Source organism: Hordeum vulgare, chloroplast (genome assembly GCF_904849725.1).
Source record: "Hordeum vulgare subsp. vulgare chloroplast, complete genome".
NCBI classification, from domain to species: Eukaryota; Viridiplantae; Streptophyta; class Magnoliopsida; order Poales; family Poaceae; genus Hordeum; species Hordeum vulgare.
In genome coordinates, this window is record NC_008590.1 from 102,501 (window position 1) to 117,500 (window position 15,000).

Sequence of the window (15,000 nt, forward strand, 5' to 3'; positions counted from 1 at the left end):
ATGAGTCTACCGCTTACAAAAAAAGATCTCATGATAGTCAATATGGGCCCTCAACACCCATCAATGCATGGTGTTCTTCGACTGATCGTTACTCTTGATGGTGAGGATGTTATTGATTGTGAACCCATATTAGGGTATTTACACAGAGGAATGGAAAAAATCGCGGAAAACCGAACGATTATACAATACTTACCTTATGTAACAAGGTGGGATTATAGAGAGATTGTAGAAAGGGGTAGGATAGTTATTTTTGCAAGAGACTTGAATTCCTTAACTTAAGAAAGAAAAAAGAATAAAAACACAGATACATAACATAAAAAAAAGAATAAATAAGACGAGATTCGACCTCCCCCTACATATTTAATTTCTTCTCCTATACAAAAACTAGCAAGACCCACTCCATTGGTAATTCCATCAATAACACCCTTATCAAAAAACTCCGTTAGTTCGGTTAACCCTCTTATACCGAGGGTAAAGACCCTAGTATAGAAAATATCTATATAACCACGATTATATGACCAACTGTATATATTTTTTTTTACTTGATCCAAAAATTCTTTTTTAGGATTTCTTTTTACAAAAGAGTTTATTAAATCCAAATTCTGAAAAAAAGAATAAGCAGATCCATAGAAGATATATGCTATGAATAAACCAAAGATAGCTAGAGTTACAGAAGAAATTGCATTAGTAATAAATTCATATGAATTTACAAAAGAATTAGAACTTTCCTGGGTAAAGTTTTTTGAGGGAGTTAACCACTTTGATAATATGGTTAACTCTGCTATTCCATTATCCATTCCTCCATTATCAAAAGAGATTCCTATGAATCCAATGAACAAAGTGAAAAGTAGTAATATAAGAAGAGGAAATAACATAGTATTTCCCGTTTCATGCGGATAGGCAAAAGTGTTTTTAGCCCCAAAAGACGTAGTAAAGGATCCTATCCTATTTCTTGTATTACCTTGAATTTTGGGTATATTTTGTGAAAAAAAAGAAACTCCACTCTTCGTTGTTGATAAAACGAAATCCCTATTCACTCCTTTGGGTATCCTTTTTCCCCATAAGGATATTGAATACAAGGAACTCTCTTTAGTGCTACTGTAATTTTGAAAATGAACACGCAAATACCCACCAAATGTAAGTAAATATATCCGAAACATATAAAAGGCAGTTAATCCTGCAGTAAAGGAAGCTATTATTCCAAAAAAGGGCGAATACAACCAACTATTACTAAGGATTTCATCTTTGGACCAGAAGCAAGCAAGAGGTGGAATACCACAAAGAGAAAGTGTACCCCATAAAAAAGTAGTTCTTGTGATTGGAATGTATTTTCTTAAACCGCCCATAAGAACCATATTTTGACTTTTATCTGGTGAATACCCAACAAGAGGTTCCATTGAATGAATAACGGATCCAGATCCCAAGAACAATAAAGCTTTTGAATAAGCATGAGTGATCAAATGGAATAAAGCAGCTTGATAAGAACCTATACCTAGAGCTAACATCATATAACCCAATTGAGACATTGTAGAATAGGCTAAGCTTCTTTTAATATCTCTCTGAGCAAGAGCTAAAGTAGCTCCTAAGAATAGTGTTATTGTACCTACTAAAGAAATAAAACTCATTATCAAAGGTAAAGATATGAAAAGAGGAAGAAGTCGAGCTAGAAGAAAAATTCCCGCAGCAACCATAGTTGCTGCGTGTATAAGAGCCGAAATAGGAGTGGGTCCTTCCATAGCATCGGGTAACCATACGTGAAGAGGGAATTGTGCGGATTTCGCAACTGCACCAAGGAATAATAAAAAAGCACACAAAGTAGTAAGTAAAGAGTTAATTCCATTATTAGGAATCCAGTTATTAGCGATTTGGAACAAATCCCTAAACTCTAAACTACCTGTTATCCAAAAAAAACCTAAAATTCCTAATAATAGACCAAAATCCCCTACACGATTAGTTACAAAAGCTTTTTGACAAGCACTCGCTGCGATTGGTCGTGTAAACCAAAAGCCTATCAATAAATAAGAACACATTCCCACGAGTTCCCAAAAAAAATAAATTTGTATCAAATTGGAGCTAGTAACCAATCCCAACATAGAAGTATTGAAAAAACTTATATAAACAAAAAATCTCAAATATCCTTCATCGTGAGACATATAACCATCACTATAAATAAGAACCAGGATTCCTACAGTAGTAATTAGTATTAACATAATAGAAGTAAGTGGGTCAATCAAGTATCCAAATTCTAAAGAAAAATCATTATTGACGGTCCAAGACCATAGATATTGATAGATAGAACTTCCATTTATTTGTTGAATAGACAGTTGAACTGAGAATACCATAGCTATACTTAAGAGTAAAACACTAGGAAAAGCCCATATGCGACGAAGATTTTTTGTTGCTGTCGGAATAAGAATAAGGCCAAATCCCATTGACATAATAACTGGAAGTGGGAGAAGAGGGATTACCCATGCATATTGATATGTATGTTCCATAAGAAAAGAAATTGCGATTTTTACTTCAATTTTTCTATAAAATTGTTTCCGATTCACCAAACCAACTCTTATCTCTTTCTGAAAGAATAAATAAAAAGAATAAGAAAAAATACTGGAATTCTTCATTTTTTAAAAATTTATCTCATTGAAATAATAAAAAATGAAGAATGGGTTTAGTTGGTTAAATTCAAAAAGTTAATCAAATAACTTCGTTACCTAGTTATTATCTAAATAAAGATATTTACAAAAAAAAAAAAAGGAATCGTTTTACTTTTTACTTTCTATTCATTTTTATATTTCTTTAAAACAAAGATGAAACAGCTCTCTTGTTCCATAACTGATTGAGTGAATTCCAATGAAAATCTATGTTTATAAGAAATTATCGAATAGTCCTTATGACTATAAATTACCTAAGTTTTAGAATGTCTTGTTTAAGAGACTCAGTATTTTTTGTTTTGATTAGAATTCCTTTCCTTTATGGAATACAATACAATATCATTCTGAGCTTAATTAACTATTTGAATTTTCCCTTCTTTTTATCCCCCCGGGGGATAGGCTTCCATACCATATATCTATATATGGAGTATACTTGATATATAAATAGATATAAATGGGAAACCCTTCTATATATTCTATATTATTAAAACAAAGTATAAAATATATACAGAAAAAATGTTTAAAAATTCTTGTCTTATCCGCATTAGACAAAATGAAGTAAAAAATAATTCACAATTTCAGTATCTTTCAGTATCTAAGTATAAATACTAATAAAAACAAGAAAGAAGGATTGATTTGCAGCAATAGATGTCTTTCACATACAACTAGAAAAAAGTAATTTCCTTTTTGAATGGCAGTTCCAAAAAAACGTACTTCAATGTCAAAAAAGCGTATTCGTAAAAATATTTGGAAGAAAAAGACTTATTTTTCCATAGTACAATCTTATTCTTTAGTAAAATCAAGATCATTTTCCAGTGGTAATGAGCATCCAAAACCAAAGGGTTTTTCTGGGCAACAAACAAACAAATAATAAGATTTTGGAATAATATGAATTGATTTTTCAAAAAAGAATTCCAATTATTTAATAATTTGGATTCTTCTTTGAATGTACTTTTATGTGTCGAATTACTTCGGTACAATATTCTTATAACAAACCCCTCTTATATATACAATAAAAAAAAGTTTTGTTTGGTATACTGTGTGCTAAGTATTCTTTTCCTATCAATGAACTTTTCATAATTTTCATAATAGAATGCTCATATTTTATTATGAAAATTATGAAAAGTGGAGTATTCTTACAATAGGACTTACAACTTCCACCTATCTTATCCAAAATCATAAGGTTAGTAAATCTTATTAATAAGAGCATAAAGACTTTCATTCTAGAAATTTTTCAAAAATCCAAAAAGCCTTTTCTATTTATCCATTTTAATTTCATCATTAAATAGAAACCCTTTTGGATTTTTTTCATTGTATTGAAAGAATTTTCAAAATTTAAACGATAAATTAATTAGAAAAAATTAGTTCTATATCTATAATTGCAAGTTAGAAAAAAGAAGTTCCAACTCTTTCAACCAGTGTTTCTATTGGGCAAAGCAAGAGTTTATTGTAAAAAAAAAATGGAAACGATACTACCAAACGAAGTCCATTTTAATGAAAACTCTAATGTTCCTAAATTTTATGGACTTTCCCAATATCGACGATTCCCGAGATAATAGCTATTATTCTTTTAAGTTACCTATTATTTGAAGTTAGCCGCCATGGTGAAATTGGTAGACACGCTGCTCTTAGGAAGCAGTGCTCAAGCATCTCGGTTCGAATCCGAGTGGCGGCATTCTTGAAAAGGAATACAATAGATTAGAAATCAATTCGAAATTTACAATTTTGTAATGGGACCTTCCCCTTATGCTATTTGCAACTTTAGAACATATACTAACTCATATCTCTTTCTCAACGATTTCAATTGTGATTACGATTCATTTGATAACCTTATTAGTTCGTGAACTTGGGAGATTACGTGATTCGTCAGAAAAAGGAATGATAGTTACTTTTTTCTCTATAACAGGATTCTTAGTTTCTCGTTGGGTTTCTTCGGGACATTTTCCATTAAGTAATTTATATGAGTCATTGATCTTCCTTTCATGGGCTCTGTATATTCTTCATACCATTCCTAAAATACAGAACTCTAAAAATGATTTAAGCACAATAACTACGCCAAGTACTATTTTAACGCAAGGCTTTGCCACGTCGGGTCTTTTAACTGAAATGCATCAATCCACGATACTAGTACCTGCTCTACAATCTCAGTGGTTAATGATGCATGTCAGTATGATGTTATTAAGTTATGCAACTCTTTTGTGCGGATCCTTATTATCTGCCGCTATTCTAATCATTAGATTTCGAAATAATTTCCATTTCTTTTCTAAAAAGAAAAAAAATGTTTTAAATAAAACATTTTTCTTTAGTGAGATTGCATTTTTTTATGCAAAAAGAAGTGCTTTAAAAAGCGCCCCTGTCCCTTCATTTCCAAATTATTACAAATATCAATTAACGGAGCGTTTGGATTCTTGGAGTTATCGTATCATTAGCCTAGGATTTACCCTTTTAACCATAGGTATTCTTTGTGGAGCAGTATGGGCTAATGAGGCCTGGGGATCCTATTGGAATTGGGATCCTAAGGAAACTTGGGCATTTATTACTTGGACCATATTCGCAATTTATTTACATAGTAGAACAAATCCAAATTGGAAGGGTACGAATTCTGCACTTATAGCTTCGATAGGATTTCTTATAATTTGGATTTGTTATTTTGGTATCAATCTATTAGGAATAGGTTTACATAGTTATGGTTCGTTTACATTAACACCTAAATGATTACATAAAAAAAAACGTTCATGAAATGAACGTTTTTACTTTTATATTTTATTTGAGAACCCCTTGAGCGCCTTCTCAAAGGGTTCTCAAAAATTCGAGATAGATCTAATTATACTTTTTTACTTATTTCTGCATTAATAGAGCAGACTAGTAAAAAAAACCAAACCTATTTAGGATAATAATTGGATAAGAGAGCCTCTACCCTGTCAACGGATAGGGAGAGAACAAAATCTGGATAAATACCAATTCCTATTACTGGTAAAAAGATACAGATTAAAATAAAGAGTTCTCGTGGTCCAGAATCCACAAAATTTGCGTTTGGAACATTAAATAGCTTGTATCCATAGAACATCTGGCGTAACATAGATAATAAATAAATAGGAGTTAATATCATTCCAATTGCCATTACAAAAGTAATTAGTGCTTTTGGCATTAACAAAAATTTTGGACTAGTAATTAGTCCAAAAAATACTACTAATTCTGCGACAAAACCACTCATTCCTGGTAAGGCAAGAGAAGCCATTGAAAAGCTACTAAACATGGTAAAAATTTTAGGCATTGGGATAGATATTCCTCCCAGTTCTTCGAGATAAACAAGACGCATTCTATCAGAAGCGGTTCCTGCCAAGAAAAAAAGTGTAGCACCAATAAATCCATGGGATAATATTTGTAAAATAGCTCCATTGAGTCCAATGTTGGTTATGGAACCAATTCCTATAATTATGAAACCCATGTGAGATACAGAGGAATAAGCTATTCTTTTTTTGAAATTTCGTTGACCAAGAGAAGTTGAAGCTGCATAGATTATTTGGATAGCTCCTATTATTACTAACCAGGGCGAAAATAGATAATGAGCATGAGGTAACAATTCCATGTTGATCCGAATCAATCCATATGCTCCCATCTTTAATAATATTCCCGCTAAAAGCATACATGTACTATAATGTGCTTCCCCATGGGTATCTGGTAACCACGTATGTAGGGGTATAATCGGCAATTTGACAGCATAAGCAATAAGGAAGCCAAAATATAAAAGTATTTCCAAGGTTGCGGGGTATGATTGATTAATTAATCTTTCCAAATCTAATCCTGGTTCGTTGGAACCGTATAAGCCCATACCCAGAACTCCGATTAAGAAAAAAATAGAACCGCCTGCAGTATACAAAATAAACTTTGTAGCTGAATATAGACGCCTCTTTCCCCCCCACATGGATAAAAGTAAGTAAACAGGAATTAATTCTAACTCCCACATGATAAAAAAAAGTAAAAGGTCTCGCGAAGAAAATAATCCTATTTGACCACTATACATTGCGAGCATCAGGAAATAGAATAATCGCGAATTCCGTGTAATTGGCCAAGCTGCTAAAGTAGCTAAAGTAGTGATAAATCCTGTCAATAAAATGGATCCTAATGAAAGTCCATCGATTCCCAATCTCCAATGGAAATCGAAGACATCTATCCATTTATAATCCTCCTTTAATTGAATTAAGGGATCCTCCAGTTGGAAATGATAACAGAACGCATAAGTCATTAGAAGGAATTCTAATAAACAAATAGATATAGTATACCACCTAACGATTTTGTTTCCCTTATGAGGTAAAAAGAAAATTAATGAACCGGCAAATATCGGCAAAACAACAAGTATTGTTAACCAAGGAAAATAACTCATGATAAAGTGATAAAGACAAGATACGTTTTGACCAGAAAAGCCCGTGCTCGATTATTTCGAGCACAGGCTTCTTCGGTAAAGAGGAATCAGACGATTCAAATGAAGTTTTTTGTTTTTGTAACGTATCAATAAGATAGAGCCATGCTACGGGTTGTTTCAGGCCCTAAATAAACGCGGACACTTAAAAAATCTGTCGGGCAGGCAGATTCACATCTCTTACAACCCACACAATCTTCGGTTCTCGGCGCGGAAGCAATTTGCTTGGCTTTACATCCATCCCAGGGTATCATTTCTAATACATCTGTTGGACAAGCTCGTACACATTGAGTGCATCCTATACATGTATCATAAATTTTTACGGAATGTGACATTGGATCTATAAATTTTTCTTTTCAACATAAAATTTTTCGATCTGGTAAAAAGAAAATTAGTACTATATGAGTCATATGTATTGTAGACACCAGACGAAGCAATGGTTTATCCAAACTTCAAAATTAAAAATCTATTTTTTAATCCGTTTGTGAGAAAGCGTGAAAAGAGCCAAGAGACTTGAATTTTGGACTTCAACAATAAGAAAGAATTTTACAAATTGTACAGACGATTTCGAATTAGCCAATTTATTTTATTGGCTATCGTCTTTTCAATATAAATTATTGCAATTTGAATATTGCAATATCAATGAATTACAAATACAAAAATTCATTTAAGTGAAAAAGAATACTATGCAATAACCTACTTACTAAAAAAAAAAGGATATTCTCAAATAATACTAAGAAAATAGTATGGATTTCTATATTATTTTAATATGTGCGCCTTTGTTTAGAGGATTTTATGTCTAATTATTAAAAAGTCTAATTATTCAATAAATTAGATTGATTGATACGAGTGGATTTCCTATTACGATGGATGGAAGAAAGAATGGATAGTCCAATAGCGGCTTCAGCAGCGGCAAGGGCTATAACAAAAATGGCGAAAATATCTCCTTTTAATTGGCGACTATCAAATAGATCAGAAAATGTTACGAGATTTAGATTAATTGAATTCAGTATAAGTTCAAGACATATTAGAGCTCTAACCATGTTTCGGCTTGTGATCAATCCATAGATACCAATCGAAAATAAATAGACACTCAAAAAAAGTACATGCTCAAACATCATTAACTAACTCCTTATCAATCTCGATTCATTTCAATATGAGGGCAAAGAATTGAACCGATTCAATTAATTACAATAGAACAATTACACAACAAAAGAGAAAAGAAAGGAGGTATTTGTTGGCAGTAGATGGGTTTTACTAAATCAAAATTGTGATTCTTTAGTTATTTATTTTAGATTTGCAATTCTTATAATTTTTACTTTTTCTAAGTTTTCTTATTGCCGAGCCATAGTAATTGCACCTATTAAAGAAACTAGAAGAATTATGGAAATGAGTTCAAACGGAAGATAAAAATCGGTTGCTAAATGAATTCCAATTTGTTGAACATTATTTATGAGACCCTGTTCTACTATTTGGTTTGATCTTGTAGTCCAAAGAATTCCATACCATGACGTATCTGGGATAGTAGTCATTAGTGAAAAAACAAAAGTTATACAAACGAGTGAAGTGAACCCATCTCCAATAGTCCAATAATTCTTATCTTTAGACCATTCTGAGCCATTTACGAACATTACAGCGAATATGATCAAGACATTTATGGCTCCCACATAAATAAGAAGTTGTGCGACAGCTACAAAGTAGGAATTTAATAAAAAATAGAATAAGGATATACAAACAAGAACTAATCCCAGCGAAAAGGCAGAATAAATGGGGTTGGTAAGTAATACTACTCCTAGACCCCCTAGTAGAAGAATAAATCCCCCAAATAGCATAAGAATCTCATGTATTGGTCCAGGTAAATCCATTATGGATAAAAAGAAATTAATAGTATAAAATTTTTCATGAACTGACTAAAACTAAAGGATTCGAGGAAGGAAAAAGGGATTAGGGTATTTTTTGTGTATAAACTGTATAGTTATAAACTATATTATATCATCAAAATCTAGTCTGATTTAAAATAAGAAAAAATTTCCAATAAGCAGTAGTTATTCGTTTTTCTTTATAGTTTAATAAAGAATTAGTAGATTTTTATAACAAAAAGACAAAATCAAAGTTTAGTAATCAGTAATCGTTCTTGAATTCGAAGATTTTTCTTCGTTTATTTTACTTTCAGACGAATTCCTAATTGTTTGAATTGTGTAATCTCCCATTATGGAGATTGGTAACCGACTTAAAGCAATTTGATTGTAATTCAATTCATGACGATCATAGGTAGAAAGTTCATATTCTTCAGTCATTGATAAACAGCTTGTTGGACAGTACTCAACACAATTGCCACAAAATATACAAACTCCGAAATCAATACTATAATTAAGCAATTGTTTTCTTTTTATATCCTTTTCAAATCTCCAATCCACAACGGGTAGATCTATCGGACATACGCGAACACATACTTCACAAGCAATACATTTATCAAATTCAAAGTGGATTCGCCCTCGGAAACGCTCTGGTGTAATTGATTTTTCATAAGGGTAGTGAATCGTTATAGGTAAACGATTTGTGTGGGATAAGGTAGTTATGAAACTTTGACCTATGTACCTTGTAGCACGTATTGTTTGTTGACCATAACTCATGAACCCAGTTACCATAGGGAACATATTCATTCTAAATATCTATGAAAAAGATATGTTTCTTTCTCTTGTTTGGGAGAGCTTTTGTGTTGAAAATATTCTTACTATCTATTATTGTATTATCTTATTTATAGTGAAACAAGTTGAGAAGAGGTTGTTAATAATAGATTGCCCAGGGAAATAGGTAAAAGAAATTTCCATCCAAGATTTAATAACTGATCCATTCTCATCCTTGGTAAAGTCCATCTTATTGTGATAGAAATGAAGAGAAATAAATAAGCTTTAGTTAATGTAATAAATATACCCATTGTCATTTCCAAAATTCCAACTGCTTTATTCATTTGGAAAAAATCAAAAAAGGATATATAGGGAATAGAGAAATTCCACCCGCCCAAGTAGAGAACTGTTACAAATAAAGAAGAAACTAATAAATTTAGGTAAGAAACAAGATAAAATAAACCATATTTGATACCGGAATATTCAGTTTGGTAACCTGCTACTAATTCTTCCTCTGCTTCTGGTAAATCAAAGGGTAATCTTTCACATTCTGCCAAAGAAGAAATTAAAAAAACCAGAAAGCCTATAGGCTGACGCCAAATATTCCATCCAAAAAAACCATATTTTGACTGTGCTTCAACTATATCAACTGTACTTGAACTGTTAGATAATCATAGTCGATGATAACATCACAGTTCCCACCGCTATTTCAAAACCGTACATGAAACCTTAGCTTCATACGGCTTCTCTATGATCAGAAAAAGGAAAGGACTGTTTTGTTCTGTTCCTAGCCCCTGGGGCATAGATAGAATTAGGTAAAATAAAATAGATTTGAAAGTCCTAAATTAGACCAAAGGAATTCCGTCTGCTAGAATAAGAAAAAGCGCTTCTGAATTGATCTCATCCTTTATAATATATTCCAAATTTTTCTTTGTTCAGTAATAACTTAATCTTGGAATAAAACACTTGGTACTTGTTTTGTTATAGGAATTCAATTAATAAATGGAAAGAGTGGAGTATTAGTTCATGAGCAATTCTGCATGAATAGAGGAAGGAAATAATGCAAATTTTTTCTAGTGCACTCCATATCTTTTTTACTATTCTTCTTTCCCCCGGGAAGGGGGTATTTAAAAAGAAAAAATGGATAAAGGGTTAATTCGTTCTTGATAGCCATTTCCTTAACAAGTGAATGGGAACATACTCTGGATCGGAATCCGAAGAAAGTACTACTTGATAATTTCTACAAATTGCAAGTCCTTATTATGATTCCTTTTACGGGAAAAAATCTCTAATGTTTTAGATTTTCCATTACTAATCCTTTATGTACTTTAGTGTTCCTAACCCTTCACTAACTTTTGGTGGATTCTTCTTATGAATTTTTAAGTTATAGTAATAACTAGGAGTATTCTAATAATGGAATTCCATATTGTGAATCCTTTATTCTTGCCCGCTTCAAGATATGATGAGTAATTAAAAAATATCAACCTTGGGATAAAGAGTTTACACTCTTTATGTTTACTTCCACTTTTTTCTTGTACGTAGAAAATGAGATTTTTTTCTTTTTACTACAAATTTAGAAGCTGTTTTATTTCACTCATATAGCTATCTAGTTTAACTTACCAACCCAAATACTAAATAAGAAAAGGAATATAAATAGTTAATGGATTTTATAGGAAAAAGATCCTATTTTAACGAATCACACGTAGAGATATTGCTAGCACACAAAAAGTTAATGGTATTTCATAACTAATGGATTGAGCAGCAGCTCGTAGACCGCCTGAAAAAGAATATTTATTATTTGAGCTATATCCTGCCATAAGAAGACCAATAGGAGCTATACTTGAAATGGCAATCCATAAAAAAACACCAATACTAAGATCGGCTAAAACAAAATGATATCCCAAAGGGATAACTAAAAAACTTAATAAAACTGATATGACTGCTATAGAAGGTCCAATGCTAAATAAAGAAATATCTCCTCGCGATGGCAGAATATCTTCTTTAAAAAGTAGTTTAGTCCCATCTGCTATAGCTTGAAGCAGGCCCAGGGGGCCAGCATATTCAGGACCAATACGTTGTTGTATCGACGCAGATATTTCTCTTTCTAACCACACAATTACGAGTACCTCTATTGTAATTCCTAAAAGGAGGGTCAAAATGGGTAGAATCGATATCAGTCCATAGACTTCTTTTAATAATTCCGATTTCGAAAAAGAATTGATAGTTTCTACCTCTACCCTATCTATTATCATTTCAACGATCAACTTCCCCCATAATGATATCTATACTACCTAATATCGTCATGATATCAGCCAATTTCATTTTTTTAACTAGTTGAGGAAGAATTTGCAAATTAATAAAACCGGGTGGACGGATTTTCCATCTCCAGGGAAAAAGGCTATCATCTCCTACTAGATAAATCCCTAATTCACCTTTTGGGGCTTCCACTCTTACATAAAGCTCTTGCCTTGACAATTCAAAATTGGGGGAAGGTTTTTTACCAAGAAATTTATACTCAAAATCATTCCATTCAGAATTCTTTTCTTTCTTAAAGCGTCGGACTTCTAAATTCTCATAAGGTCCTCCAGGAATTTTTTCTATAGCTTGTTGAATTATTTTGATGGATTCGCTCATTTCACCAACTCGTACTAAATAGCGAGCTAATGAATCGCCTTCTTTTTGCCATTGGACTTTCCAATCAAATTGGTTGTAAGACTCATAAGGATCCACTTTACGAAGATCCCATTGTATTCCAGAAGCTCGTAACATAGGTCCCGATAAGCCCCAATTTACTGCTTCTTCTCCGCTAATAAAACCTACTCCTTCAACTCGCTCTAAAAAAATGGGATTCTGTGTAATAAGTTGTTGATATTCAACAACTCCGCGTAAAAAATAATCACAGAAATCTAAACATTTATCGATCCATCCATAAGGTAGATCGGCGGCTACTCCTCCGATGCGGAAGTAATTGTGCATCATTCGCATACCTGTAGCAGCTTCAAATAGATCATATATTAATTCTCTCTCTCTAAAAATGTAGAAAAAAGGAGTCTGTGCGCCGAGATCCGCCATAAAAGGTCCAAGCCATAGCAAGTGAGAAGCTATACGGCTTAACTCTAACATAATTACCCTAATATAGCTGGCTCTTTGTGGTATTTGAATATTCTCCAAGAATTCTGGTGCATTTACTGTTATTGCTTCTGTAAACATAGTAGCTAAATAATCCCACCTTGTTACATAAGGTAAGTATTGTATAATCGTTCGGTTTTCCGCGATTTTTTCCATTCCTCTGTGTAAATACCCTAATATGGGTTCACAATCAATAACATCCTCACCATCAAGAGTAACGATCAGTCGAAGAACACCATGCATTGATGGGTGTTGAGGGCCCATATTGACTATCATGAGATCTTTTTTTGTAAGCGGTAGACTCATATCCTTTCTTCCTTAATTCATTATTCCATGAAAATGGATTATTCCATGAATTCCTCAAAGTGAGGCTCATCAAAATGAAAAATCTAAGACTACTATAAAGACTACTAAAAAAATAATAAAACAAGAAAAAAATTTGAAGGATTAAATTACTGCTCCCGAATATTCAACTGACCGATTAATTTCTTATAACGTACTCTATTTTTCTTTGCCAAATAAGCCAGCAAACGTCGACGTTTTCCCAAAAGTCTTCGTAGACCTCTTTCCGATGAAAAATCTTTTTTGTGTAATTCCAAATGTGAAGCAAGTCTCCGTATCTTATTGGTGAAACTGAATACTTGAAATTCAACAGAACCCCTGTTTTCTTCTTTTTCTTCTTTAACCATAAATCCTAAAATTTTTCTACCTCCTTTCTTTTTCATGTATTTTTCTGATCAGGAAAAATAAAAAATTATGTCAGTTATTTTGAAGTTATTCTAATCTCGTACACACACAAATTTGCAATTATTCATCTACTACTGGAATTTGGATTTTTTTTATCGATGCAAATTGGATTTGGATAGAAGGGTACATTCTTTCTACTATTTTAGATAGAAGAAATGTTTCTTCTATCTAAATATAGTAGAAAGAATTTTGCTGATTTATTTATTGCTATATGCAATTTATGGAATTGATACACCATTTAATTGATATCATTTAGCAAAATGAAACACAGCATAGGCATCCATCTTTTGGCTCGAGAATTTCACGGGATAGAGATATGGTATAAGAAATAGACTATTAAGTAACTCTAAATGAATTGTGGATACATCTGTATCCTTAACATACTGAAACGATTGCCATTATTCGTATCAAACCAATAGCGATTCATACAAGCTAAATCTTCTAATCAATGGTGGGCCAATAATGAATTTTTTTGCATATGTATTAAGACGCTTGGCCTGATTTCGAAATTGTCCAGAGTTTTATATGTTGTTTTCATTGCAAAATGATGGGTCTCCTTCCATAACTTTCCAATTACGAGTACGAGAATTGAAAGACATAAATATTCTAAATTCTCTACGGCGTCTAGTAGATAGATAGAATATTTTCAGGAACAAGAAAATCAGAAGAATCTTTCTCTCTATTCACTATCATTCCGCGTCTTCGACTTCTATTAGTTTCTTTTCTTCTTTAATGCAATAGCTATAGTTTGATATAAGAATCCATTTCTCAAAGTAATGGAAACCATTCTCTTATAGGAAATGGTTCGAAAATCGCTATTCCACCTTTTAGGTATCGTGAAAAGTGATACCTGTGAAGATCGTGCATTTCAGTCAAATTCAGATCCGTTTTTCGAGTCCATGATATAATATAACCAAATTGGATAGATCTTCCACCTGTTTAGCTAAGAAAGAATAGATACAGAGGTGGATAATAGATCGATATGAAGATCATGAGCTGCCCCATAATGAAACCGCCAGTAGTCGCAAATATCTCCTTCTTCCCTAATCCAAGATTGGAGAAAGAAGATCTAAGAGGGACCTATGGAGAATGTAGTCAGAAATCCATAATAGAGTCTGACCACAACGACCGAATTAATTATCCTCATCGAGAAACTTAGACTACTAAATAGAAAAGATTTGAAAATCATGGCATGGGTCTCCTTTTTTTCTTTCTTTAGAGTTTTCTATATGCACAATTTCTCGATGTTTCGATGAGAATTTCTTGACTTTCCATATATAGAAAGAGATAGACTATAAATGACATCTCTTATGTCAATAAGACCAAAGGGATGGATATTAAATGATAGGAAGTGCTAGGAAGTGAAATAGAATGAAATAGAGCCACTTTGGGCTTCCCTATGAAATGAGGCATGGAACGGAGCCAC

General features: G+C 32.6%; 11 protein-coding genes, 1 non-coding gene and 1 further gene across 12 annotated transcripts, besides 1 other annotated feature; 4 read left to right on the forward strand and 9 right to left on the reverse strand. All coding sequences in view use genetic code 11, as the record gives it.

Annotated features, from left to right (window-relative positions):
- On the forward strand, nt 1-207 carry ndhH.
- Nucleotides 1-207: a sequence feature (similar to NADH-plastoquinone oxidoreductase subunit 7; truncated copy).
- Nucleotides 208-275: 68 nt separating this feature from the next.
- ndhF (NADH dehydrogenase subunit 5) lies at nt 276-2,495 on the reverse strand. The gene has a single exon. The coding sequence runs from the start codon at nt 2,493-2,495 to the stop codon at nt 276-278; it is 2,220 nt and encodes a 739-aa protein (YP_874699.1).
- An 847-nt stretch (nt 2,496-3,342) lies between these two features.
- rpl32 (ribosomal protein L32) lies at nt 3,343-3,522 on the forward strand. The gene has a single exon. It carries the CDS (start codon nt 3,343-3,345, stop codon nt 3,520-3,522), a length of 180 nt encoding a protein of 59 aa, YP_874700.1.
- A 724-nt stretch (nt 3,523-4,246) lies between these two features.
- trnL-UAG lies at nt 4,247-4,326 on the forward strand. Its single transcript has one exon. It is a non-coding gene; the product is annotated as a tRNA-Leu (tRNA).
- A 71-nt stretch (nt 4,327-4,397) lies between these two features.
- On the forward strand, nt 4,398-5,366 carry ccsA (cytochrome c biogenesis protein). Its single transcript has one exon. The coding sequence runs from the start codon at nt 4,398-4,400 to the stop codon at nt 5,364-5,366; it is 969 nt and encodes a 322-aa protein (YP_874701.1).
- Nucleotides 5,367-5,532: 166 nt separating this feature from the next.
- On the reverse strand, nt 5,533-7,035 carry ndhD (NADH dehydrogenase subunit 4). The gene has a single exon. The coding sequence runs from the start codon at nt 7,033-7,035 to the stop codon at nt 5,533-5,535; it is 1,503 nt and encodes a 500-aa protein (YP_874702.1).
- Nucleotides 7,036-7,160: 125 nt separating this feature from the next.
- Nucleotides 7,161-7,406, reverse strand: psaC (photosystem I subunit VII). The gene has a single exon. The coding sequence runs from the start codon at nt 7,404-7,406 to the stop codon at nt 7,161-7,163; it is 246 nt and encodes an 81-aa protein (YP_874703.1).
- Nucleotides 7,407-7,886: 480 nt separating this feature from the next.
- Nucleotides 7,887-8,192, reverse strand: ndhE (NADH dehydrogenase subunit 4L). The gene has a single exon. The coding sequence runs from the start codon at nt 8,190-8,192 to the stop codon at nt 7,887-7,889; it is 306 nt and encodes a 101-aa protein (YP_874704.1).
- Nucleotides 8,193-8,405: 213 nt separating this feature from the next.
- Nucleotides 8,406-8,936, reverse strand: ndhG (NADH dehydrogenase subunit 6). The gene has a single exon. The coding sequence runs from the start codon at nt 8,934-8,936 to the stop codon at nt 8,406-8,408; it is 531 nt and encodes a 176-aa protein (YP_874705.1).
- A 249-nt stretch (nt 8,937-9,185) lies between these two features.
- On the reverse strand, nt 9,186-9,728 carry ndhI (NADH dehydrogenase subunit I). Its single transcript has one exon. It carries the CDS (start codon nt 9,726-9,728, stop codon nt 9,186-9,188), a length of 543 nt encoding a protein of 180 aa, YP_874706.1.
- Nucleotides 9,729-9,829: 101 nt separating this feature from the next.
- Nucleotides 9,830-11,950, reverse strand: ndhA (NADH dehydrogenase subunit 1). The gene is made up of 2 exons: nt 11,402-11,950; nt 9,830-10,369 (listed from the first exon to the last, which is right to left on the reverse strand). Exons 1-2 carry the CDS (start codon nt 11,948-11,950, stop codon nt 9,830-9,832), a joined length of 1,089 nt encoding a protein of 362 aa, YP_874707.1.
- A 1-nt stretch (nt 11,951) lies between these two features.
- Nucleotides 11,952-13,133, reverse strand: ndhH (NADH dehydrogenase subunit 7). Its single transcript has one exon. The coding sequence runs from the start codon at nt 13,131-13,133 to the stop codon at nt 11,952-11,954; it is 1,182 nt and encodes a 393-aa protein (YP_874708.1).
- A 146-nt stretch (nt 13,134-13,279) lies between these two features.
- Nucleotides 13,280-13,552, reverse strand: rps15 (ribosomal protein S15). The gene has a single exon. The coding sequence runs from the start codon at nt 13,550-13,552 to the stop codon at nt 13,280-13,282; it is 273 nt and encodes a 90-aa protein (YP_874709.1).
- Nucleotides 13,553-15,000: the final 1,448 nt, after the last annotated feature.